General features: G+C 31.4%; 3 protein-coding genes across 9 annotated transcripts; 2 read left to right on the plus strand and 1 right to left on the minus strand.

Moving 5' to 3' along the window:
* Positions 1-3,684: 3,684 nt before the first annotated feature.
* Positions 3,685-27,857, minus strand: LOC112712681 (uncharacterized). Of its 6 annotated transcripts, none has more exons than XM_072203731.1 (9): positions 27,488-27,821; positions 27,240-27,385; positions 27,059-27,161; positions 26,872-26,970; positions 26,636-26,698; positions 26,418-26,515; positions 24,736-24,818; positions 7,109-7,172; positions 3,685-3,982 (listed from the first exon to the last, which is right to left on the minus strand). In XM_072203731.1, the coding sequence occupies exons 3-9, from the start codon at positions 27,086-27,088 to the stop codon at positions 3,973-3,975; spliced, it is 447 nt and encodes a 148-aa protein (XP_072059832.1). In that variant the 5' UTR covers positions 27,089-27,161; positions 27,240-27,385; positions 27,488-27,821; the 3' UTR covers positions 3,685-3,972. The 6 variants fall into 6 exon arrangements, with proteins under 6 accessions (XP_072059832.1, XP_072059830.1, XP_072059831.1 ...); XM_072203729.1 differs by having other exon boundaries at positions 27,240-27,414; XM_072203730.1 differs by having other exon boundaries at positions 27,059-27,414; positions 27,488-27,857.
* Positions 3,992-6,770, plus strand: LOC112712679 (replication protein A 70 kDa DNA-binding subunit A). 2 transcript variants are annotated; one of them, XM_072203728.1, is made up of 11 exons: positions 3,992-4,233; positions 4,322-4,592; positions 4,690-4,789; positions 4,880-5,004; positions 5,102-5,186; positions 5,269-5,404; positions 5,487-5,650; positions 5,731-5,845; positions 5,931-6,128; positions 6,210-6,313; positions 6,405-6,770. In XM_072203728.1, the coding sequence occupies exons 1-11, from the start codon at positions 4,009-4,011 to the stop codon at positions 6,433-6,435; spliced, it is 1,554 nt and encodes a 517-aa protein (XP_072059829.1). In that variant the 5' UTR covers positions 3,992-4,008; the 3' UTR covers positions 6,436-6,770. The 2 variants fall into 2 exon arrangements, with proteins under 2 accessions (XP_072059829.1, XP_072059828.1); XM_072203727.1 differs by having other exon boundaries at positions 6,233-6,313.
* LOC112709653 (uncharacterized) lies at positions 14,080-24,484 on the plus strand. Its single transcript, XM_025761533.3, has 17 exons — positions 14,080-14,215; positions 14,288-14,418; positions 14,641-14,790; positions 14,958-15,149; positions 15,233-15,313; positions 16,208-16,357; positions 16,443-16,523; positions 16,651-16,707; positions 18,181-18,261; positions 18,643-18,708; positions 18,920-18,979; positions 19,086-19,524; positions 19,646-20,568; positions 20,699-21,916; positions 22,374-22,530; positions 23,013-24,223; positions 24,438-24,484. The coding sequence occupies exons 1-17, from the start codon at positions 14,181-14,183 to the stop codon at positions 24,482-24,484; spliced, it is 5,079 nt and encodes a 1,692-aa protein (XP_025617318.2). The 5' UTR covers positions 14,080-14,180.
* Positions 27,858-27,939: the final 82 nt, after the last annotated feature.

Below are 27,939 nucleotides of genomic sequence, written 5' to 3' on the forward strand. Positions count from 1 at the left end.
ATAACCAGAGAGAAGCTCTCAGGAGAGTAATTTTTAGTCATTTTGGTTATTATTTGATCAATAATATTAAATTATTTTTAATAAATAAATTTTATTAATTTATATATATATTTAAAAAATATAATTATAAATTATATTAATTTGTATGTATAAATTTTAATAAATATAAATTATTATTAATTAAATATTAATTTAAAAAAATAATATTTACTGATAACATTGTTCACAGACAAAATTAACCTTTAAATTTAAACAATAGAAGCTGATAACTTGATGAGTATAGCAAAGGGGGTTGGGTAAGGTGGCTGAGTACAAGCAAAGGTGGCAACATAACAGGATAAAAGCTACATGCAATGCAACACGTGGGTTCTAATATTGATAAAAAATTGCATGCCATTATTGTTGGTGACTTTGTTATTCAAATGGTTCTTTCTTCCTGTTTCACAATGAGACTAGCTAAATAATGCAGAGTTGAGTTGAGTTGGGTGTGTCTTACAATAATAATGATGATCCAAGCCCACTAGAGCAACTACAAATCATGTGATATGGGCAACTTCAAGATATGGAAAAAGATGCTAGGAGGAATATTGGTTACTGGCAATTGGATTTATAAAAATTATGTTTAATGGAAACATCAGTTTAGCACGCATCGACTATATTATCAAATAAATTTTATATTTAATTAATTTGGGGTGATCGAGTAGTCAGTTCACTCATTTGCTTAAGTAAATGTTAGGGGTTAGAATTTTATCTTGTGCATACAGCAAATTATTGGTTGTCTAGTGGCAAACCCTTAAATCCCTTAAATGGAGTTCAAATCTGCGAATTAGTTCTTAACCTGTTGAATAGGGAAATACCGTAGACAAAAAAAATAAAATTTATCTTTGACATATCATCCAATCAATTTTTTATTTGCATTAAGTAACGAGAATATTTGTTATTTTGTCGTTTATTAAATTATTTATTTATTTATTTATTTTAGGTGTTAAACAGCATATGTTTGAACTTTCTTTTCATTGAGGTCAAGAATTATATTAACCATAGAAAAAAATTCTGTTGTCACACTACTAGCTAGCGATCCATTATATTATCATATTAAAAAGTAATATAACAAGAAATATATGCGTTTGCTTCGGTACATTGAAAAAAAAATATCAGTATAATAAACATATATTTTATTACAAAATTGACACGTGAATTTATGTTAACAAATATTTTTATTTTTATTTTCTAAAAATAGATTATATGTTTTCTAATATTAATATATTCTATAAATTAATTATAAAGACTATAATCTTTTTATAATTAATTTTCAAAAGGATCAAAGACTTTTTTAATAATCTAAAGAAAACAGTATTTATTAGGATGAATATTAAAAAAAAAGCTAAAATGCCCGTTTATGTTTAAAGTTATTAATCAAATTATAATAAAATTTTGAATTTGATTTTAAAAAGGAAAAAATATCCATAGTGTTCATTTAAAAAAATTAAAATATTTTTAATATTAATTTTAAAAAGACTAAAATATCCTTCAAATAATAATTTTAAAAGTAAAACATTCTTATAGGATTAGTTGAGATTGTTTGATAGTATTAGTAATTTGCAATTTAACTTAATATCAAAAAGACCAAAATATTCTATAGCTAATTTTTAAAACATCAAAATAATTTTTTAAGATTAATCTCAAAAGACTAAAATAACCTTTTAGAATAAATGCTGATTAATTGTATTAAAAATGGCAAATTTAAACTTTTAAAACAACTAAAATTAAAATATTCTTATAATCAATTTTCAAAAGAACATAATAACATTTTAAGATTAATTTTAAAAAATCCTATTATAGAATTAATTCATATTGTTGTTTGATTGTATTAGAAATTAAAAATGTAAATTTGATTAAAAAAGGATAAAATACATTTTAGTTCGTTTTGAATGATTAAAATGCTCTTTTTATAGCTAATTTTTTTTCTATAATTAATTTAAAAAAAAAACTAAAATATCCTTTAAGTTTAAAATTTGATCATAAAACGAATAAAATTTTTGTAGAGTTCATTTTAAGAGACTAAATCACCTTTTAATATTAATTTTATAAGGATAAAAATATTCTTGTAGTTCATATTTTAAAGTATTAAAATACTCTTTAAGTATTAATTTTAAAAAGACTGACGATTTACCCTTATAAGATTAATTAAGTATTTGATTGTATTATAAATTTAAAGTTCTATTATTTAATATTAAAAAAATAAAATAATCTGATTTCTAATTTTTAAAAGATTAAAATAACCTTTTAAGATTGATCTAAAAATTAAAATATTTTTTTGAGTAAAATTATTTTATTATGACTAAAATACTCTTGTAATTAATTTTTATAAGAACAAAACTACTTTTAAAAATTTATTTAAAAAAACTAAAATATCATTATAAGACTAATTCATATAAAACTAAAATTAAAAATCTTATCATATATATTAAAAAAATACTTAAAAATCAGTCAAATTTATTATTTTTTATTAATATTTTTAATTATTAATTTAATTTTTTAATAAAATAATTTAATAATATATTTTTAACTCATATTTTTAAATATTAATAACTAACTATCAACGAAAAGTAATAAATTCTACCACCTTTTTATATCGACATCCTTCTATATTATTATCTCTTAACGGCAAAGGCGGAGGAAAGGGGGAACTTGTCCAAAACGTCAAAACTTCAATATATCTTAAAATAATATGTAAATAATGTTGGAGCAATGTTAGGAGTCAGTAATTTTTGTGATTGTTAGCCTTCAATTAGCTATCAATGATGATTTGATGATGTAAAATTGGTGTAAAATTTTATCTAATAGCTCACATTTCTCTACTGATTACATACTGACCAAAATTCAATAAAACTGCTGTTACCTAAACTTTTTCAACACTGTTGTATAAACAAATTAGTATAGTGGATTAGTGGTTTAGCAAATAGCTTTCAAAAACATTTAACAGGTAGCAATTGCATACCACAAACCTAGATTCAAATCCCACTATTGAGTTTGGAGTGATTATATGTGGGCCCAGAGTTCAGTATTATTTTAAAATTTATTTATTTTCGCAGGATATTAAAATTATTAAGTAAATTTATTAATATAAATATAGGTTACATATCTTAATCACTAATATATTTTAAATACATAAAAAATTATTAATTATATATATATGTATTATTTTGTGTGTATTTTTTATAATAATAAAAGATAAAAAAACAGTTTTATGCAAAAAAAACTCTAATATAAAATAACTTTTAATTAGCAATGCTTTTAAAATATAAAATTAATATTTTCTACTGGAATTTTTTATTTTTGATAAGATGATTGTTGATATTTTTTTGAAAAAAAAAACACTGATCATAATTACATAAATTATCAATAATCTATGATATAATATTTAATTATATAACTTTTTAGAAATTTAACTTAATAGTCTTTAAAACTAATTCTCCCCAAAAGTTAATTAATTATAAAAAAATATTTAAAAAATCAAAATTTATTATTTGTTATCAATACAATTTTAGTCATCAATTTAATTTTTTTATTTTAATAATCTAATAATATATTTTCAACTTTCACTTTAAATATTAACAGTTAACTATTGATAGTGTATATAAACTACGCTAGGGTCATCATAATTAGTAAGAGACTAAGAGATTAGACAGAGTTTTAGATTTAATTATACTACCACAAGGGAGGAAATAATAATTATCTTTTTAATATACTGCTTATTATTCTGCATCCGCAAACAGACACATTAAAAATCTATTAATATATAATAAGTATGTAGTGGGTAGTTGGTTGTTTGACACGTGTAGCTTCATATATTCGACAAGTGGTAGCTTCCGCTGCTTGACAGTTGGCTTTGTTCTAACTGAATTGGATTTGTTAATAAAGAAGGACTAGCCAACCGCGGTTAAATCTGCTTTCCTTGTGTTCAAAATTTTAAAGTTCCCTATATAAAGGTGCCATAGTCAGTACATGATAAACTGCTTGAACAAACAATTTTACACAGCATATACAAAAAAACTGCTTGAACAAATATTTCGTATAAGAATGGCAGAGGTATTTGATATGTTAATGGATGTGAATGCAAGAAAACTTGAATGGAACTTTCAAGTTTATGTTGTTCATCTTTGGGAAGTTCCAAATAGATTCAATGAAAAAGAGATCAATGGCATAGAGATAGTTCTTCAAGATGTTCAGGCAAGTTTGTTAAACTTTCATATATTTCTATTAGTTTGTAGAATTTTTTTTCTGAACTTTTTTGACATTATGCCTGTATGATCTTTAGGGTGGAAGGATCCAAGCCTCAATCCCTAAACCTCTACTCAAAAAATGGAGAGGTAAGATTGTTGAGTTCAAGATGTATATCATGACCCATTTCATTGTGGTCGACAAGAAGGAAAAAACCAAGACAACCAACAATAGATGGTCCTTAAGTTTTTCACATAGGACCACGGTTCAGCCAGTTTCTAAACCAAGCTATCCTCTTGAAGCATTTAGCTTTAAGCCCATTCCGGAGTTGCTTGATGCTGACAAGCTGGAAGATTCAGTTCTAATCGGTAAGAGTTTACCTTATCAGTTATATTCAAATAAATTGTAAAATAAAACCAAGTTGTGTTAGTATTTAGTTTCATATCAACTTCAAATGCGATGTAGATGTCATAGGGGAAGTGGTTGGCAAAGAGGATCCAAGAGAACTCATAACTAGCAAAGGAAGAGAGACTAAAAGATTGGCTGTCATTCTTGAGGACCTTGAGTAAGACAATGTGATTCCAGGTTCATATATTATTAAACATAAATTATTATATCACTAAGGAACCTTCTTATATTTGTGAATATTGTTCAGAAACAATAGTATTGGTTGTGTGTTGTTTGGAGACATGGTTGATCAGATACTTCCATATCTTGAAGAAGGGAGGGTTGAGCCATTGATAGTTATAGCACAGTTTTTTAAACCCAGCAGGTGGAACGGTATATTTCTATATCATTATGTGCTTTTTATGGTTTGAAATTATTTTCATCAAAATGATATGTTCATATGAATCACTGTAAACTGAATTTGTTGCAGGAAAAACGTCAGTGCAGAGTCATTTTGATGTCTCAAAGTTACGTATTAACCCTGATTTGGATGAGGTCAAAGATTTTCGTAACAGGTTAGTTTGATATGCAGTTCGTTTGTATGCAACAAAACCTTAAAGAATAAGATTATTAAGTCTGAATCTTGAGAATATGTAGGAGGCTTTCTGAAAAGCCGTCTAACTCGACCAGGATAAGTCAAGTTACATCGCATGGTCCACGATCTGGTGCAGACGAAATAAAAAATGGAGACGTCGTGGTCAAGACAATAGAAGAAGCCCTGAGCTCTTCACAGGTGAAGATAATATATAACAGAACCTATCTTATTAAAAAATAAATCTGGCTAATAAGTTATTTTTTGGTTAATTTGTTTTCAGGAAGGACCTATATGGATTGCTGGTACTATTGTTTCAATTAATGCTGGAAAGGATGATTGGTTCTATAAATCGTGTCGAAAGTGTCCGAAGAAAGTAGAAACTCCAATTGGCAACAGATATGAGTGTGGCAAGTGTGGCCACACTCATGCAAGTGCATCACTTAGGTGTGTTATTTAAACTAAGTACAGCAGGTGCATGTTTTGTTTTTTAGTATGGACTGAGTTTAAGTTAGCATCTGTTTCAGGTTTAAGGTTGAGGTATTAGTATATGATGGAACTGGGAGCATCATGTTGCTGATGTGGGATAGGGAGACGGCGCAGCTGTGTGGGAGGCAAGCTGAGCAGATCAAGGATGAGGAAGTAAGTCAAATATGCATTATAGTTCAGAGCTCTCTTACGTGTATTGCCATCTTAACTTATGTTGGATTTTCTTGGATCTGAATAGAGTAGTGATGGAGAAGGTTATCCTCCTACATTGGATAGCATGATGGATAGGCGGTTACTCTTCAAAATAAATGTCAAAGCATCGAACATGAAGCAATATGACCATGTTTACACAGTGATGAAAATATGTGATGATGAAGATATTGTGGAGATGAATCACCCCAAACCAGTACAAAACAATGCTTCTGCTAATCTAATTGTATGTATTTTGTTTAAGTTTTAATTTACAATCCGATTAGTTTGTATTCAGTGAAGTTCATGTATTATAATTTATAAGTAGCACCCCCCTATGCATCAATGTAGGAGACCGGGTGCAGTGACTCGATTGGTATATCAGCAGTGGTGGTTAATATGCATAATGATACTGAATCTATGGTTTCTTTGGTGAGTTATTATACTAACTTTTTATAAATTTGGTTCACCTATTTTTTAAGAAAGAATTGAGTTTAATAATTATCAGAGTTTGTGTTATCAGGATGGTGTCGAAGACAGTGTCACAAGCCTGAAGTCCAAAACACCTGCAAAAAGAGCTCCCATGGGGCTGAAGCAGTCCGTGCATGTTAATATTGACACTGAAGATGAGTTTGGTTTTTCAACAAACAAATTTAGCCGAAAAACAGGAAAGAGGCAGAGGATTCAAATAAATGAGAGTGATAACTGACCGTGACGATCTTAAAAGTATATGTTTGGATACCATTAGGTGTTTTGGTTTTGGAATGAGTATCCAGATTAGCATTAATGGACTCAGTTTGATCAATGCTTTGGAATGTTGTTTTCTTTTGTGTTTCCTTATTTTGTAGGACAGTTTCAGTAATAGAGCTAATATGAAATGCTCAGCTAATGATTATAGTAGGTTGATCTTATATATGGCCATATATAAGAAAACTAAATTTGCTTTGTAATGCATTATTTATTTCTATCTATGAGTTGTGTTTTATTTTACATATTTGCTGGCATTGAGTTTAACTTTCGTATTGAGTAGTGTTGGTATTCCATATAAAATCCTAAATTATTTTAGTTCTTTAACACATATTCTCAATCTAGGATATTAATCCATGTTTCAATAGAATGGTACATTTAAAAACAGTAGGGATATCACTATGTTAAATATAATAATAAGCTCGCTTCATTTATGTATAGGATAAATAGAAAAGATAAGTTAGCACATAGAAGAATTACCTCAAAGCAGGGGAAAATATATCACACATGCATATGAATAAAGTTGTATAGTCAATATATATACCTGGTGAAATTTCAAGATATATTAAACAATTAGGTATATAATAAGGTCATTAGAAGTGCACAAATATAAATTTACTCCTCATACACAAGCATCCAATTTGTATAAGGAAATTGAATTTTGGATCAGTAAATATAATGGTGTTCAATCAAGCTTGCTTTCCAGAATGTTATCAACCCATCATATAATTTAGAGAGAAACAATAGCCATAGAAAAATTGTGCAAAAAGCTAAAGAAGCCTAATCTTTGCTATGCAATGTGTTAGCACATAAACACAGTATCAGATTAAATAAAGAATAGTTAAGTAGCTTCGATTCTACACAGGATAAATAGGAGAGATTAGTTAGCACATAGATAAATTAATGGGGAATATAGGTAATTTTATCATATGGTGAAACTTCAATAATTTACATAAATTAGATATATAATAAGGTGAGTTGTTAAGCTTTTTAAGAAAAGACAGATATAAAGTAAACCTCTTGATATTAGTTTTTATTAAACCTTTTTATTTTAGTTTAACCTCATTTTTATTTACTTATGTTAATTTTTCTTAAACTTTTTTTTATACTTTAATGTTATTTTTATTTTATTCTCCAAAATTTGGTCTTTAATTTGGGATGAATTCTTACATCTCATGGCTAACTCATATTAAAAGGGCTTTTCTTTTACATAAAAGCTGAACTAATATATTTGTATCACAACATATCACCATTTTACATCACCCTGAACAAATCCCTTAATTTACGGAGCAATAGTGATACCAGCTAAAAATTAATAATAGAAATCACATGGAAAGAATACATGCAGCCATAGGGATAAGAGTGTGAGTACTGTTGCTATCCATCGGGATAAGTGTTTGAGTACCATTGATAGATTGACTTAGACTAAAAAGAGGTTCAAGCATTTTATGAATAAAGAAGGGTAACTTTTTATCTAATAGCTGTAGAGACAAATATGGATAACAAAGATGACAGGTAGTAGTATTAGATTTTAAACACAATCAAAAAAGAATATATATAGCAAGTCTACCCATATCTCAAAATGGTTAGGCGTGTTTACAAGCAAAGGCTAGATCCAAAGGAAATATGACCCAAAACTTCAATTATAATTGCATAAAAGCTTGATATTATTACAAAGATGAGGGAAAAACTGCACAGTTTGACCACTTGTACAGGGAAAAATGTGATTTCTCAAAGATTGAGGGAAGCCTTTTATATAAATATAATGTATTATCTAATTACTATCATAAAGTGGCATGATAGAGTTTATGTGTGTCCAAAGACCCAAGAAAGATGGTTGAAACTGTTTATTTTGAAAATATAATACAAGAGATTAACTTACTGAAGTGAAAAAATTGTCCATGCTTGTATATGATGTCTGATATGAGACTAATATAAACAAAAACTCACCTTTTACTATTATTTATTACTAAAGTGATGATCAGATTAATAGCCGTGGTCATAAACATGTATTAGATAAATAAAAGCTATTAGCAAATTATTATCATAATATTCAACAAGCAAAACATGTGGTCTATCTTGACTCATAGACACAAAAAGTTAAATCCCATACATGTCTAGGATTGCTTAAAAGGAGAGATTAACCAAATGGGTGTTTGTCAATATGGAGAAGCTTGATATGCGTTTACGTAATAAAGATAAGCTAAAGAAATGCCATAGGTTGCTAATTAGTCAAATAAGGCAACCATAACTCAGTTTTAGAATATTCCATCATATAATTTTTATGTTTTAGTAGACTGGTGATATGAAGTGATCTGAGGAAGTAGTTTATGTCCAAAGCCCCAAGTAAAATAGGTCTTTGTAGACTGGTGATATCAAGTGATTTGACCAAGTTGTTTATGTCCAAACCCCCAAGTTTAATAGTTCCTGACTCATATTTTTTTAATAAAAAACACGACCACCATAATCAGAAGCATGAAGATTATTTGCACACTTATACAAAATAGGTTTTTCTTTTTGAATGACTGATTGGAGTACAAAATCTAATGCTTAACAAGGTAGATCAAGTAAAGATTGCTTTGGCAGAAATATGACAAGGACATTTTCCTAATATGGTAAGACTTGCTGGTCTTACCAATCAGAATTTGAAATAAGTGCAACTTTTTAGAGACACATAGGATAATATCCTATGGTTATAGTATAATAACCTAAGTCTTATGTAACAGTTTTCTTGAAACTATATCTGTGTCATCATATTATACACTAAACCTGTGCAAACTATGAAAATATAAATACAATAGCCTTTTGGTTAAAAGCTAAAAGTCTTCATCAAAGTATATACTAATATAAAACAGTCTTTCAATGGTAATTGATATGAAATATCAGCCTTTGTGGTCCAAAAGTCAAAATATACATATACGATTATAATATTATGTAGATAAAATTATTTATAAAAAATTTGAATAAAATGATGGTAGATTTGTTTTAATTTCTTTGAATTACATTAAGAAAGAAGCAAGTGACATTTCACAGCTTTAAAATGGATGCAATGTTTTAAAGACATAGGATAATATCCTTTGGATAAATTCTAATAATTTTAAGGCTTATTTTATAGGTTTCTAAAAAGTAAAAATTATGGCTTTGTCATAATATAATAGACTAAACCGTACAAATTATTAAAAATGTAAATATTATAACCTTTTGGTCAAAAACTAAAAAATATTCATCAAAACTTATACTAATAGCAGCCTTTAAATGGTTATTGATATGAAATAGCAGGTCTCGTGGTCCAAGATGTAAAAAACTATATAAACATAGTTACCTTAATAAGTGTTATCACACAGCAAAGCAGATCACAATGAGACATACCCATATTACTATTCTTTTCACCGATGAATCGATTAATAGATTTGCTAATAATTTAGATTTCTTATTTCTTTAAAAAAATATAATTTTGAGAGGAAATTTAAAATAAGTTTAAAGCATTTGAAACTACCTTATTTTATAATTACTTTTTTACTTTGTGATATTAAATTCATACTAGAATATATAGAATAAGTGTGCTATAATAATATATAATTATAATATTTTTACATATAACTATACACAATAAAATTAAATAAAATGATGACAGTTGTTTTGATTTCTTTCAATTATATTAAGAAAATGTCAAATTATAATGAATAGGTAATATGTATATAGTTATTGGTGACTAGCTACCTATCAAAAAATACAAAAGGCATCGACCCTAAAAACACCGATAACACCGAAAGAAAGAAAAAGAAGTGCCATTTTGTTATAATGAGCTTCACAATTGGGGGAAAAGAAGAGTGTATACATAGTTACATACTTTATGTGGGAGCTAATTTTATTGGGGGAGAACAATAGATGTTACTATAATGTTACACATTAATTTGATCATCAAGGTTAGCAAAATTATGTGAGCGATGAGATCGAAGCGATTATATTTTAGATACTCATGCACACAATACTCTATGTGACAATGACTGGTATGTCATTAGTATGACCTAATAAATGGTTTTGGAGGAAACCAATAAATAGATTGCCCTATACATCCTTTAAGGAATCACATTGTATTGCTACTATATAATTTGAAGCACATCTATAGGAAGGTCTAAGAAAATCATCTTCACAATGGCTTATATAAACAATGCTAAGAAGAGATCGGTGAATACCAAACGAAAATATTTCTCTCTCTCTCTAACGACTATTTCTCAAAACTTCTGCTATTGCATATCAACAATGAGTGACTTTCTTCCCATGAAGACTCATCTTCCCCATCTTGGTGAGGATCTTTTATGGAGAATATTTGTGAGGGCAGACCCCAAGACAGTGGGTAAGTGCAGGAGTCTAAGCAAAGCTTGGAACTTTAGACTATGCACACCAAACTTTGTGAAGGAAAACTACAAAGAAAATAAAGAACGAAATAGGAGTGTTATCATAGGGATAGGATTCCCTCCCAGCGATCAAAACTCATTATGGTTCGTTAGAGCCTTTGTCAATGACGGAAGTCAGGTGCAATTCAACGTACCCACAGAGAACCAACAATTTGGATTTTATGCTGTCATCGGCTCTGACCATGGCAATATATGCTTGAGGATCTCAATGGGTGGCCTTAATTCCAGGTTACTCATATGGAATCCTCTCACGGGCAAGAAGCGATATGCATCCGATGAATCTATCAAGCACCTTGCGCATGCTGTTTCGATCTATGCATTTGGTTTTCTTGAAGACACGATCGAGTATAGGATTCTCTACGCCTGGAAGAAGAATTTCTCACAGAGAACGCTATCATGGTCTTTGTACACATCTTTTGAAAAGGATTGGACTCAATCCGGGACATTTGAAACAAACATGCAGAAAATTGGACCCAAGTATGTTGTCAATGATGGCATTTTTTATTGGATAGGGTGGGAAGGTGCTAACCTCACCGAGGCATCATCAATAATTACTTTCAATCTCCTCCAGAGGATGTTTCACGAGGCTATGATACCAATGAAAGTCAAATCTGATTACCACGCACTAACTCAGTTCAATGACGGAGTCGGTTTTGTTACATATCGCAATGTCGGCTTCACAAGACAGGTCATGGTTTGGCAGTTGAGGAGGAATTGGGACCATGATCTGGAGTGGGAGAAGATGTTGAAGGTGTCCGGATTTGGTCTTCCATACACTCCAACATTGTTCGTTGGCAAGGACATTATATCTGTCATGGAGGCTAGAAGTGGTCATAAGGGTTTTAATGACACCGAAGGTACGGATGTTTTAATTTCAAGACTCAAGTATATGGAAGGAAGAAGGGAGAATTTGGTGCACCGCACTTGGCAGGAGCATGTGAATGTGAAAACAATCACATTGCACTCTGAAGGACTCTTTATGGTTTAGTTTATAGCTAAAATTATCACTTAATCCCTAAAATAGAAATGTATGCTATAGGATTTCACAGTTGTTGATGGTTCTCAGATTTAGTTTATGTAGTTAGTATCTAAGTCTGTTAGGAGTTTATGTTTCTTTTGATACCATGAATGTTTTAAGGTAAGTCCCATGCTTTTCGAATGAAAGTAGTTCATGTTGTTAGCGTCTAACTATGTAAACAAGTTGTTTATCTTTATATTATGAAATATTGTAAGGTAAGCATCATCCTTGTGAAATAGAAGTAGTAGGTTAAACCCTATTAGGAATCGGATAAATTATGAATATCACATATATATAATGCAAATTTATTTGTTGTTCTCCATAATTATTATTTTTAAGGGAAAATTTGATAATTTCATTATATAGTCCTTTAAAAATATTTATATTAGAAAATACATAATTTAATGCAACAAGAATAGGGTTTAACCTGGCTTTAGTTAAAGAAATCATTAAAAGTAGATAACTGGCATAAAGTAATTTTAAAATTCTTACGAATGCACCCACTAGCAATATAATCTGGAACCCATAAATCTATTGTGTTAACCATATTGCATAAGCTATAACGGTCACAAAACCTGCAGTGTGTGATGGAACGAAGAAATTTACAGGTGAGAAGCACATACACATTATCTTATCAAGCATCACAACCATGTTCATATAATATTTCGAGTTGTTTTTGTATGCCAGGACATATATTTTTGTGATTCGAAGACTCTCCTGTTTGGCAAAAGTGTTGAGATAGTTGTAGTATGGATATTTTTAAAATATCAGTATTTAACAGGTTTTGTGCATATATAAATATTTTCAGTGATATCATGAATAGTATATATACGTATTTCATGCATAATGAAGTGCTACAGAATTTTTGACACATAGTGGAATAGAATCAATGAGCATGAAGCCGATACCCCTTTACCAGAGTAATATAATTGCAATTAGGATACATAACCAAGTAGGTGATACACAAACAGGATATGTGAACAAGAATTATTCTAACAAATCCTAGACAAGTCTAGGTATAAATGTCAACCACACTAAAAAGATAGGCATGAATAAACGAGGGACAAACCCTTATTCATTGTTTGCTGTTCTACAATTGTCACAAATCAATTACCAAAAAATAGAATAATCAACTTCAAACGTGAAGTAGAAAAGCTATTTACTAATGCATGCCAGGCTTTATATCTATTTCACGGCAGAAATGGTTAAATAAGCCTAAAATAAATCACAGCACTATTGAATCAATCAAAATTCTCATCTTTTCAGTCCTTTTAGAGTTGGCTCTTATAGGTAGTACACATAGTTGATACAAAGACAATCAATTACCACAATGAAAACATTAAATCCATAGTTGAGATTCCTGGAAAATAATTTAGGCTAACTAAAATTAAAAGAAGCATTGAACTGTTCTACCTAAGACTCTAATTGCTAAATTCAAAGGGATTGGTACAAAAATTAAGCTTGAAATAGTTACATCTTCAACTAAACACCATTTGAAAATATATGAAATTGGATAAAAGAAGGAAACGCGTTAGTTACCTACCAACGACCTAATCCAATTGGACCATTTGTTTGCACTGAATGCAAACATAGAAAGAGTTGGAATTTGAACCAAAATCCATCCATATAAATTAGGAAATTCCTATTCATATATGAGAATAAAAAACAACTGGCAGCTACAAAAGTTTAAATATTCCAGCCTGTTTATGTAAGAAACCAAGGGAATTTTACAGAAAACCCCGTAACATATGACTATTTTATAAAGCTCCAAAAAAAATTTAAAAAACAAGAATCCAGGTTTTACGGGATTGATGAAGCGTTTAGCACATGAAGCTGAAATTCAGCTAGACCAAAAGACCTTTGAATTTTGAGCTGAAATTCAGCTGCACCAAAATGCTCAACTTCTAAATTGAAACAGTCTCTTTTCTTCAAGAAAATTCAACCGAGTTGAACTCAGAAAAGAAGAAAGACAAAGAGGAACCCGCAACAAATATTGGATCTTGGCTACAAGACATAAGGAAAGTCATAAGCGAGGAGATCTCATGATAATTTCAGCCAAAATCTCCTCTGTTCTCACCTGCATTGCTTTTCCCTTAATCTCACCATCACCAGAATTATGAGCCATAGAAAGCTCTATTCAGGCATCGAAAGGTAACTTCATAGTTTGGAGAAACTTAAAATACAGCAGAAGATAATTTAGTTATAACTTTTCAATGTTGATAGGATGGATGGTGCAACAAAGCTGGACGAGAAGGAGAACCATGTCCTGTCCTCAAAAGAAAAGGCTCCAGTTTCGAACTCACTAAGGTCCCCACTTTCAGAGGTCCATTCCAATACAAGAAGTAATATTCCAGGTAAATTTACAAACAACTTATTGAAACCAGATAGCTTGCTATTCAGTTTTCACACTTATTTTGATTGCTCCCTAAGCGAGTCTTCTGTATATGTACTGGGTAATTACAATAAAAGGACAAAGATTTTATGGCTTTGGTTTACAATTGGAATGAAAAGGGATCTTCACGTTGTCAAAACGGTTTATACTATCCACTCTTAACTTCCACTTATTAATTACGCAGCTGATGAAAGGTGTTGTAGCTTCAACAATAAGAGGAAGGTGAATGAACTATGTAGCAATGAATGGTTAAGCTTCACGAACAGAACAGGTTGTAGTTTTTTAGCTAATGAAATAACTCAACAGAAAAAAGCAAGTGACATTCCAGGCTTAGGTAAGAACCTGTAAATTCATATAAGTGTAGAAATAATTCATATCAACCAAATAAATCTTTTCATCATAGAAGATTTCAACAACATTTTTTATATTAGCAAGTTGTTGGGGTTGATGGTTTTTGGCTAATATAGGTCTAATTATAGCCATTTATTACAAAAAATACAGGATCGGTACCAGCTATTCAAAGAATTGCTGAAGAGCAACCACGTAGAATTTTAGATAACAGCTTCAGCATTGGTTTTAGAACAACTAATGTTGCAGAAACTATAGACGTAAATGAAAAATCCAGCATTCAGACAACAGAGGACTCGCCGTTCTTGGGGTTTACTGTGCTGTCACAGGCGAATTTATCAAGAGGTAATTATCATAAACAAAGACTTTGAACCAGAAGAGTTATGTGATTATGTATGTTAGACTGTGAAGTGTTATTTTGATATTAGATGACTCAAAGCATGCTAGGATGGAAAGAGCAACCAAAATAGCTAAGAAAAGGAAGTGTGTGGACATCCATTCCCAACAAGGTAAACATACCATACTCTATAGTACAATATCCAAACAAATAGCCTTCTTTCCAAGTAGGAGCTTATTGATATATTGAATTGAATAGTAACATAACTTCGATTATAGGAGAGGTTAGTTAGCACATAGTAAAATTAGTGGAGAATACAAGTGATTATATCACATGGTGAAATTTTAAAAAATACAGAGAAATTAGGTATATAATGAGGTGAGTTGTTATGCTATTTAGAAAAGCACAAATATAAATTAAATACTCATACACTGGTAAACAATTGGTTTAAGAAAATGAAACTTCTGATCATTAAATATAATGGTATTTTTTCTAATCTTAGCTTGGAGCAATATTGTAATGTAAAGAAATAATGATAAAAATTTAGAAGGTGAAGCTAAGTTTTAAAAGAACAAAGACACAATGATGTGATAGATTGCATGCTGAATGATTGTTGATGCTATAAAAAATCAGTAAAATTGTATAGTCAATACATGATGAAATTTTATATATATATATATATATATATATATATATATATAAATACGGTATAGAATTTCAAAAACCAATTTTTAGAAACTAAGACATATTAGATTTACAAACTCATTAGTATCTTATGATTATATGAGTAATTAAATAAGGTGTTATCATATGATCTAATTAATAATCACTCAACTTATTCTTATAGTTGTGGACATGAACCATCATGTTTAAAATCAAAATTAAACATGAATTGATACACTCGAGTGATTATGAATCCACACAATATGATGAAAATATCAGCAAAAGAACCTAGGCATACATAAACCCAAGAGGTAGTTTTTGTTTCCCTTTAAAAAGTGCACATGTTTGGTTGTTGAAGCTAAGGTTAATACTTTAGGAGTTATATAAACAACTTTCAATGTAGAGGACAAGGAAAATCTAATGGAGTATGCAGTTGAAGGATGTAATAAAGATCAAGGTCAATGTGATGGAAGAATTGAAAACCTGATTAAGAAAAATGTTTCTATACCAAATTCATCAGTAAGCCAATGGCCACTAAGTCCACCATCAAAAGGTAAACAAGCAATAACAAAGCTAATGTAGATTGAGGTAAACAGCTAGACATATATATTGATATAAATACAAAATGATCTCTACAGGGGCAGCACAGCACGCGAGGATTGAGAGAGCATTCATATTAGCTAAAAGAAAGCAAACCATAGTCACACGCACCCAAGAAGGTAACAATCAACAATAATAAAACAACTACCACAAAGCCATGTTCATACAATACTTTAGATCATATTGTCTACTATACGGGTATAGTGAAACTGTCTAAATTTTTACATGGCCCTAATTTTTTGCCAGGAACTAAGTCTGCAAGCACATTCACCACACAAACCATGGAAGTGACTTCGATGAAAGGTATCACAATCTTTTTGAATTATTATATAATTATTTGAAAGATCTCAGTTATATGTTATATGCACAGTGATTGAAAAAAGTTGCATCATGATCCCTGTACTTAGGATTCACAATGAGACATATCCATATCAATAATTAATTCACAGGTGAAGCAATTAATGGAGTTGCTAATACTCTAGAATATTTAATTTTTTATTGAAAAAATATTTGATAGAAAATATATTATTAGTTTGCAGTAGTTTAAAATTATTTTAGTTTATATTAAACCTTTTTATTTTTACTTTCAAAATTCTTGCTTCACTAATTAGATAATTTTAGCTATAACCATTATATAATATTCAAAGTTATACATAATACACATATAAATATTAAAGCAAAATAAAATAATGTTATTTTCTTGCTTTCTTAGCATTACATTAGAAAAATGTCAAATTGTAATAGATAAAAACTATGTATACAGTGATTAGTGAGTAGTTATTTAGCAAAAAATTTAAAAATGCATCAACCTACCAACCATTATAACCCCAAACGGAAAGAAAAAAATATTAATTATATATAACGTGCTTCATAATTGGGGGAAATAGTGTATACATAGTTACCTACTTTAATTTTTTGGTGTATAAATTATTAAAATTTGTTTAATAGAGAATAAAAGTAAATCTTAGGGAAGTAATTTAAACTATTAATAAGAAAGTATAAAAAAACAAGTGTTGTTTTGTAGGATATATTAGTTAGTGATTTTGTGATAAAACGTAAACTCTTTTTCTCCTTCCCTCTCAATAATTTAACTATAAAATTACCTCATTAATTTTAATAGATAAAACTCAGTCAATGTAATTAGATCATCAAAAAAGTGAAATATGTCATATTCAATATTTTTTTTAAATAAGTAATAATATATCTTTTTTTAATTAAAAATAAAGAATTTCTTTTTATTTTATACCAATATTTTAAATTAAAAATAGGTTTAATTACTCTGTTGGTCTTATAACTTCGCAAAATTTTTAATTAGGTCCCTATATTTTTTTTCATTGGGTCCCTGCACCAATTTTTTTTTCAATTAGGTCCCTCTTAATAGTTATTAGTTTAACTATATAGGGACCCGATTAAAAAAAAAAAATTGGTGTAGAGACCCAAATAAACGGAAAAAAAAGTATAACGACTCAATTAAAAATAAAATTTAGTACAAAGACTCATAATTTGAGACTTATAGAAACTTATTACTTACTTTTTTTGGCTATTTAAGTACGTTTATTTATTTATTTCGTATCTCTTAATTATTGATGAAATAAATCTACAATTTTGATCTACTTCAAGCGATTAATGTAGTTGCTAATACTATGACAACAACCATATTCAACTTGATAATTGTATTATATTGCACTTGATGATTCTTCATAAAATCAAATGTAAAGATGGTTTCTTTTAATTTAAGTATGGTGTATGTGTACTTATCAATTACCTTTGGAATAGATCAAACAACATATGCTAGAAGGTATAGAAGGCAACTAATGGACGCAAAAAGGAGTCCTGTTATCTCCAAACACATGCAAGGTATGCTGAACTCTTTGTATGTAGTGCAGTATTTTTAGTTTAAGGCATCATTAAGAATTTATATTCACCCTCGCGTCCATTATATTAAGAATTTAAGATTATTCAGCTAAGATATCTGACAACTGAGTTAAGTTAGGAAGTAAAAAAATTATTTAAGAAAAGTTTGGCCTACTTTATTGTTTACCACTAATTGTACAATGGTTGGAAAAAAAATAAAGTGGTTGCCAAAGGTGGAGTAACATGGGCTACAAAAAAATTATAAGAGAGTTTCAATAATTTTTATTCTTAGGGATTACTACTTAAAGTGGGGTTCTTAATTACAGAATCAAATCAAAATATATGAATTTATTAAAAACTCACGTTGGGTACTTTGTATGTTAGGCTCGGTAAGGACTCCAAGACAAAGACCTATGGAAGCCGACAGAGACTATTGCAAGCAAAATAGTGGTATGTTATGAGTTGGTTGAGGGGAGCATTATTGGGAGTTGCGGTTTTATAACTCTAACAGATATGCTAAATAAACTGCATAATTTTTTATTTCTACTATTCGAACATTAGGTTCTTACCATTCAGTTTCTTAGTTTTAAGTCAATCAATTTACAAATAATTAGGTTACTTTTTGCACCGTTGATTATCAAGAGTTAACTTCACAATGCAGGCAATAAGGCGTCACACAGATCTAACACACACATTAAATCTACTGAACGGTCAAATAAGGGTATGAGCTTACTTAATTGAATTCAACATAGAGTCATATTAAATGAAAGTTTTAGGTAGAAAAAAATATCTCAATCCTATTTTTTATTTTGTTGATCAATATGCAGAGTATGTGAATATCGGATATGCAATGTATGAATGTGAACATTGCAATGCTCTTTATTGGTATGCTGAGAGGTCAAACAAAAGTTATAACACAACAGATCCGAAATTCACATTATGCTGTAAAGGAGGAAAGGTTCAACTTCCACAACTACAACAGGCCCCAAGAGTGTTGTATGATTTGTTGTTCAACAATACCCCTAAGAGCAAGCATTTTCGGGATAACATCAGAGCTTATAATAGCATGTTTCAGTTTACATCAATGGGTGCAAAGATAGACCGTGGCATAAGTCAAGCAAGAGGGCCACCAACATTTATCCTTTGTGGAGAGAATTATCATCTAATGGGTAGTCTGATCCCTCCAAAGGGGAACATTGCAAAATTTTCTCAACTGTATGTATTTGATACTCAGAATGAGATTGAAAATCGCATGGCAGCTATTCGGTAAGTTTCTAAGGTTATTTATGTATGTAATAGATTTAGGATTTGAAGTAACAGTTGGGAGTTTTTCAATAACAATGATCCCATTATAAACTGGTTATACAAATTCTTTTGTTGTAAATAGGGGTGAACATCACAAAGAGATACATGAAGATATTGTTAGAGAATTGAAACAGATGCTTGATGATAACAATGTACTGGTGAAGGCATTTCGCATGGTTAGAGACTCACTCGCAAGAGAGCCTAATAATACAATAAAGCTCAGGCTTTTGGGTAAAAGGGGGAAGGATGGTAGGCGATACAACCTGCCCAACACGGATGAGGTAGCTGCATTGATTGTGGGTGATTTTGACATAGATAAAACTGATAGGGACATTGTGGTAGAGACACAAAGTGGAAGGTTACAAAGGATTAATCAACTCAATCTTGCTTATTTGGGATTACAATATCCATTGTTATTTCCATTTGGAGAGGATGGTTACAAGGAAGACATACCTTTCAACAAGGGTAGTCAAAGTGGTAGCAAAGGGCGACAAGAGGTTTCATTAAGAGAATTCTTTGCATTCAGGATACAAGAAAGGTTAGCTGATGGATCTCCTTTGTTATATTCTAGACGACTATTCCAGCAATTCTTGGTTGATGGGTTCTCCATGATCGAATCATCTCGCTTAAATTATATACGACTTGATCAGGAAAAACTCAGATGTGAGATGTACAAGGGTATAAAGGAAGCAGTTTTGTCCGGGGAAACAACACCGTCATCGCGTGGCAAACGTATTATATTACCATCATCATTCACAGGTGGCCCAAGATATATGATTCAGAATTACCAGGATGCAATGGCAATATGTAAGGTTGTCGGTTATCCAGACCTATTCATTACATTCACATGCAACCCTAAGTGGCCCGAGGTAGAAGACTTTCTTAAGAATAGGGAATTAAATGCAGAAGATAGACCTGACATAATATGCAGGACATTCAAGGCAAAGCTGGATTTGATGATTAAAGATATTAGAGCAAACAAAATTTTTGGCAGGGTTTGTGCAGGTATGTCTAGAGATGAAATTAAAATACATTCGATTAATTATTATTTTAAATATTGTGTTTAAAAATCCAATGTCTATGCGTTTAAATATTATCTCGGATTCAGCTTATATATGTCTTTTTGTTGACACAGTTGTATACACAATCGAATTTCAAAAACGGGGACTACCACACGCACATATACTATTGTTCTTACATAAGGATGACAAGTTTCCGACAGCTGAAGACATTGACAAGATCATATCTGCTGAGATTCCAGATAAGGAACTAGACCCTGAATACTTTGAAGCAGTGGAAAAGCACATGATGCATGGTCCATGTGGTTTAGCGAGGAAAGATTCACCTTGTATGGATAATGGAAAATGTGTACGTCATTTTCCTAAGCGTTTTGTCGATTGCACAACTATTGATGATGATGGGTATCCAGTATATAGGCGTAGGGAAGATGGAAGAACTATCAACAAGTATGGGGTTGCCCTTGATAACCGTTATGTGGTTCCGCACAACAGACTACTACTTATGAGATATGGTGCACATATAAATGTGGAGTGGTGCAATCAATCAAGATCAATAAAGTATTTGTTCAAATATGTGAACAAAGGTCATGATCGTGTAACTGCTTCCTTCTATAGAAGTGTCACAGCGGATGCTGAGTTAGATGAATACGATGAGGTGAGTATGTATTACGATTGTAGATACATATCACCATGTGAAGCAGCATGGAGGATTTTTGGTTTTAACATCCATTACAGAGATCCATCTGTTGTGAGATTGGGTTTTCACTTACCCGATGAACAGAATGTTATATTCAAAGACCACGAAAATCTGGAGGATGTTGTTAGAAAAGCATCAGTAAAGGAATCTATGTTTTTAGGATGGTTTCAAGCAAACAAGGATTATGCAAAAGCAAGGGCACTGACATATGCTGAACTTCCAACTAAATTCGTATGGAAGCCACATGAGAGGGTTTGGTTGCCTAGAAAATCACACTCTGTTATCGGTAGGATTTTCTATGTACCTCCAGGATCTGGTGAAAGTTATTACATGCGGCTATTGCTCAATTTTGTAAGAGGCCCAACTTCTTATGAGGACATTCGTACTATAGATGGTGTTTTATATTCTACTTTTAAAGATGCATGTTACGCACGTGGCCTCTTAGATGATGACAAGGAATATATAGATGCAATAGTGGAAGCAAGCCACTGGGGATCGGGTACATACTTGAGGAAGCTGTTTGCCACGCTGTTGTTTTCAAATTCAATGGATACACCAGAACAGGTATGGCAGAAGACATGGCATCTATTATCTGATGACATACTTCATAGGCAGAGGAGGCTTCTTGATAATCCAGGTAATTTATTGTCGCAGTATAAGGTTTTGTATTTTTCAACTAAATGGAAGGTCAATATTAGTAATATATTGATATTTATGTTAAATCGAAATTCATCGTTAACAGTGCCATATGTGTTTGTAGGATTTTTCGAGAAATTTTGTTAGTCTATGTAAGAATATTGTGTATAATAAAAAATTTAAAAAACGAGAAATTTTTAGTAGCAATGCTAATCATAATTGAACTTAGGTGTATTATAGGATATAATTAGCAGTTCAATGAATAGAACCAAGATTCCATAATGGACATGCAATCTTATCTTATAAGAGGGATATTTATTAGTGTATTCAATAAGTTGGCTTTATCTAAGCAAATAGGATAAAATTGAATATTATTTGTTCATATTTTTATTTTTGGTTACATAACTGAAGTTATTCTTCAAGATTCATTCATACAAATTTGGTCTTTCTATTGACAGATTTATTCCTTTCCGATGATGAACTGAAGGAGTTGACGTTGATAGAAATTGAGAAAACACTTAACTCATATAATAAGAGTCTGCAGGATTTCTCTTCGATGCCAGTCCCAGATATAAGCCAACTGAATAGTCAACTATATGCTAATGGAATGAACAGGTTAAAATACATAACTACAAAATTCTATTTAAATAATATTTAATTAATTTTATCTTTTTCTGAAAATATCATTCTACAAATGAAGATACAAAAGTAGTTACTTATTTGAATTATATAATAAATATAAATTGCAAATCTCTAATATTATTTTTTTCTAATGAAGAACTTATTATCATGGTTTTCAAAACTAATTATATAAAATACATATACATTAACTTCATAAGTAAATTTGTCAATATAACTTCTATTATAACAAAATTACAATTTTCGATGAATTTTTACACGGTCATCTCATAATTTATGAACAATCCATTAAAGATAATAACATTACCTTTCAAATAGTTAGTTTAGTCTAAATATTTTTTCCTCTTCATTTGCAATAGTTAGAAAATAGAGTATAATTTCTGATAGCAGATTTTTGCAAAACACATATTCGAATTGAAATGTTTTATATAGTCAAATACATGCTGATGGAATGACAGGTTAATTTCCGATGAGCTCCGCTATGATAAAAGACAGCTAGCTCTAGACCATACCACCTATTTGCAACAACTAACCGACGAGCAATATTTTGTTTATAAGACAGTCATGGATGCTGCCCAAAATGGGAAGGGTGGAGTCTTCTTTTTGTATGGGTATGGTGGGACTAGCAAAACATTTGTTTGGAAGACTTTAGCAGCTGCATTGAGATCTAAATCACAAGTTGTTCTTACTGTTGCATCAAGTGGTATTGCATCTCTTTTATTACCTGGGGGTAGGACAGCACATTCACGTTTTTCAATCCCACTCAATCTAGATGAATTCTCAACATGCAATATAAGACAAGGAAGTGCATTGGCCGAGTTGTTGATAAAGACAAAGCTTATCATTTGGGATGAGGCTCCTATGGTAAATAGATTCTGTATTGAAGCTCTTGATAGGACAATGCGTGACATCTTAAGATTCAAGAATCCAAACAGTCTTCACCAGCCATTCGGTGGGAAGACAGTTGTTTTTGGAGGTGATTTTCGACAGATATTGCCGGTGATCCCTAAAGGGACTCGGCAAGAGATTGTTAATGCCACTATAAACTCATCTTACATCTGGAATGATTGCAAGCTCTTGAAATTGACAAAGAATATGAGATTGAGATCAGGTGATTCCAACACAAGGTCGTCTGAGTTAAAAGAATTTGCCGATTGGATTCTTGGTATTGGTGATGGTAGTCACGGAACTCCAACAGAACAATGTCAGAAGATTCTAATCCCAGATGACATACTGGTTAAAGATTGGGATGATCCAATTGAGGCAATTTGCAAGGTTACTTATCCAAAACTGTTTGATGGCACCATTGCTGATGAACACATTGAAGACCGAGCAATACTTGCACCAACATTGCAAATAGTTGATGAGATAAACCAATTCATGATGAGCTTAAACCCTACTGAAGCACAGACATACTATAGCTCAGACAAGGCATGCCCAACCGAGTCTAACAACGACTTATTGGCGTCCATTCACACACCTGAATTCCTGAATACAATTAGATGCTCAGGAGTGCCCAATCATGAGCTGACATTAAAGGTTGGAACTCCTATCATGCTTTTAAGGAACATTGACCACTCAGCAGGATTGTGCAATGGAACACGTTTGGTTGTCACCAAGCTTGGAAAACACATTATAGAAGCACGTGGTAGTGCCGGAAAGAACAAAGGTCAGAAAGTCTTTATTCCAACGAAGACAATTTCCTATAATGGTATCATACGCGATGACTATAAACAAGAGCCAAGGGCAATCATTATCAAATGTTGGATTAATTCTGAAAAAACCTGTTTTCACCCACGGTCAGCTTTATGTTGCAGCATCTAGGGTGACACACAGGGGAGGTCTTAAGATACTTTTATGTCATGATGAAAATAACTGTGCAGAGACCGATAATGTTGTTTTTAAAGAAGTTTTTAGAAATGTGGCTTAAACAGGTGTACTTCAGCCTAATAGAAGTCTAACATGCAGCATATATAGGAGACCTTGGATGCAAAAAGATTAGCTTCATTCAGGTATGGCTATTGGCATAAATTTGACAATTTCATTATATAGTCCTTTATGCATATTTAAATTTGAAAATACACAATTTAATGCAACAAGAATTGGTCATTCAAGCACCTTTAGTGATAAGAAAAGCAGTCAAAGCAGTTAATTGGCAAAAAGTAATATATAAATTCTTACCAATGCACCCACTAGCAATATAATCTGGAACCCATAAATCTACTGCCATAACCATATTGCGTAAGCTATGATGGTGACGAAACCTGCAGTGCGTGATGGAACAAAGAAATTATAAGGTGAGAAGCACATACATGTTATCTTTTCAAGCATCACAACCATGTTCATATAATATTTCGAGTTGTTAGTGTATGCCAGGAAATATATTTTTCCGATTAGAAGACTGTCCTGTTTGACAAAAGTGTTGAGAGTTGTAGTGTAGATTTTTTTAAAACATCTGTATTTAATAGGATGCATACATATATAAATTTATTTAGTGATATCATTAATAGTATATATACATATTTTATGCATAATGAAGTGATACAAAATTTTTGAGACATAGTGGATCAGTATCCATGAGCGTGAACCCGATATCCCTTTACCAGAGTAATATAATTAAAAAATAGGATAGATAACTAAGTAGGTGATACACACAGAGGATATGTGAACATGAATCATTCTAATAATACCAGCCAAGTCTTGGTTTATAAAAATCTTTACAAACGAAAAAGGTAGGCATGAATATGCGAGGGACAAACCCTTATTCATTGTTTGTTGTACTACAATTGTCACAAATCGATTACCAAAAAAACCAAATTAAAATTACTATTTACTAATTCATACCAGGCTCCATATACTTCACAGAAGAAATGGTTAACTAATCCTAATATAAATCACAGCACTGTTGAATCAATCAAAATTCTCATTTTTTCAGTCCTTTTGAGAATTGTTTATCTGGTTCTTTGACAGTAAAGTGTACAAGTGAAATTTGAAAAGTTTGTTAGAGTTGGCTCTTATAGGTAGTACACATAGTTGATACCAAGATCATCAGTTACCACAATAAAAACATCAACAAATCCATAGTTGAGATGCCTGGAAAACAATTGAGGCTTACTAGAATACACACAAGCGTTGAACTGTTCTACCTAAGACTCTAATTGCTAAAATCAAAAGGAATGGTACAAAAAATAAGCTATAAATAGTTACATCTACAATTAAACACCACTTGAAAATAGATGAAATTAGATAAAAGAAAAAAAACCCATTACTAACCTACCAACGACCTAATCCAATAGAACCTTTCATTTGCTCTGATTCAAAAATAAAAAGAGTTGGAAATTGAACCAAAAACCATCCATATAAATTAGAAAATTCCTCTTCATATGAGAATAAAAAACAACTGGCAGCTTCCAAAGTTTAAATATTCCAGCCTGTATATGTAAGAAACCAAGGGAATTGTACAGGAAATCCCGTTACATATGAATAGATTAAGCTCCCAAAAAGAATTAAAAAAAACAATAATCCAGGTTTTGCGAGATTGATGAAGTGTTTTGCACATTAAGCTGAAATTCAGCTACACCAAAAGACTTTTGAATTCTGAGTTGAATTCAGGAAGATAATACGCTAATTAAACCCAAAAAGACTGGCATAACATTAACATGAGATATAAAATGCTCACCTTCTAAATTCAAACAGTCTCTTTTCTTTCAGACAATTCAACCAAGGTTAACTCGAAACTAAGAAAGCCAAAGAGGAACTCGCAACGAAAATTGATAATCTATGAAAACTTCATGAAATTATTCTAATGCATGTAACTGACCACTAGCAGCTCAGCATCCATAAGAAGAAATCTGAAAACTCACCTTGTGACGATTGAAGAACCAAAACAACCTGCATCATCCCATTGTTTAGAGGAAGCTGCAATGGAACAGGACAAAGCTTCCCATTCAAAGGACTCCAACTGCACACAATTTCATTATATAGTCCTTTATGCATATTCAGAATGACTAGGAGGAGGAGGTAGAGGAACATAATAAACATGAATCGCCAACACATTAATAACATCCCATAAGACCCAAACCTGAGTGGAAGTCCGATGCGGAGTATCATGTGTATCGGAGTTCCTCCATGGCGGCAAGGCACCCTTGGCCCCCAAGAAGTCAACAAATCAATAACACCATTAGTTGTGGTTTATAAAAGCTAACACCACATCTCAAATTCATATCAAAATCATAACCATTTTCCTTTTCTATAAACCAGCCCATGACATCTATATCAAGAGTGAAAAAGTAACACTTCAATGGTTTCGAAATAAACCTTTTTCCCAACTTTAAATAGAAAAGAAGGATCATCAAGCATTTGGTTTCTCAGAATAGAACTGTGCTTCATCATAAACGATAGTGGCCGACCGGGACCCTGCAACACAACACCAACATCGAACTTAGCAACTGAAACAACTATTTCATTTCCCTAACTAAAAATTCAAACTTTGAAAGAAACCTACCTGTAAATCCAAGCAACTTTGGAGGGGCATTTCTCGAACGCTGTTTTACTTTGCTGCATCTACCATATCCGGCGGGAGCTTCAAAACCATGACCTTGCGCTTCCTTCATAACCGATTCGAAATTCCACAAATCCATCACAACTCATATGCAAAGTCGGGCATAAGCAGATTAGTTGATTACCCGTTATTAGTTGTACGTAGAGAGGCACATTGCTGATTCTCATATAGCAGCTTCCATACCAAATAGATTCTTCTGCCCAGTCCCTTAAAGAGTACACATTGCAGGTTTTATCATGGAAAACTTAACTCCAAAGGTTGAACATGTCCCTATTGTCAGATCCAAGTCGATGCACATACTAACAAAATGAGATAATTAGATTATAACAAAAGGCAGAATATCAATAGATGAATTCATATATTTTGATTCACCTGTTTTGATTTGATCTTGCTTTGTGGATTTGTGACGGCGAATATAGCCTGTGCTTACTACCCAGGAAACTGTTTTTGCTATTGTGGGAGAAGAGTATACCAGAGAAAAACTTGTGTTTATGCTGAGTTTGTCTCCTAATGCCATTTTTTAAAGTTGAAGTTGGATTCACCTTATATGTTTGGGGATCTATTTGTGTAGCAGATGCAAGGCGTGCTGAGAAGCTAGATAGCCCAACAAATCTGTTGATTGTGAACTCAATCCGATTTAATGAAAAATATAGTAGTTGGTGATGTATTAATATGAAGTAGTAACTGCCCGGATGGAAATACCAATGATTCTTGCCTTCATTATTACAGTTGGTAATATATTAATGATACCAACGGTTCAAGGTTTGAAATTTGAATGAGACATCAAATCTAAAATAAAGAGCCAAACACAATTGGCACAATTT

The sequence above is a fragment of the Arachis hypogaea genome, chromosome 9, assembly GCF_003086295.3.
Source record: "Arachis hypogaea cultivar Tifrunner chromosome 9, arahy.Tifrunner.gnm2.J5K5, whole genome shotgun sequence".
Lineage (NCBI taxonomy): Eukaryota > Viridiplantae > Streptophyta > Magnoliopsida > Fabales > Fabaceae > Arachis > Arachis hypogaea.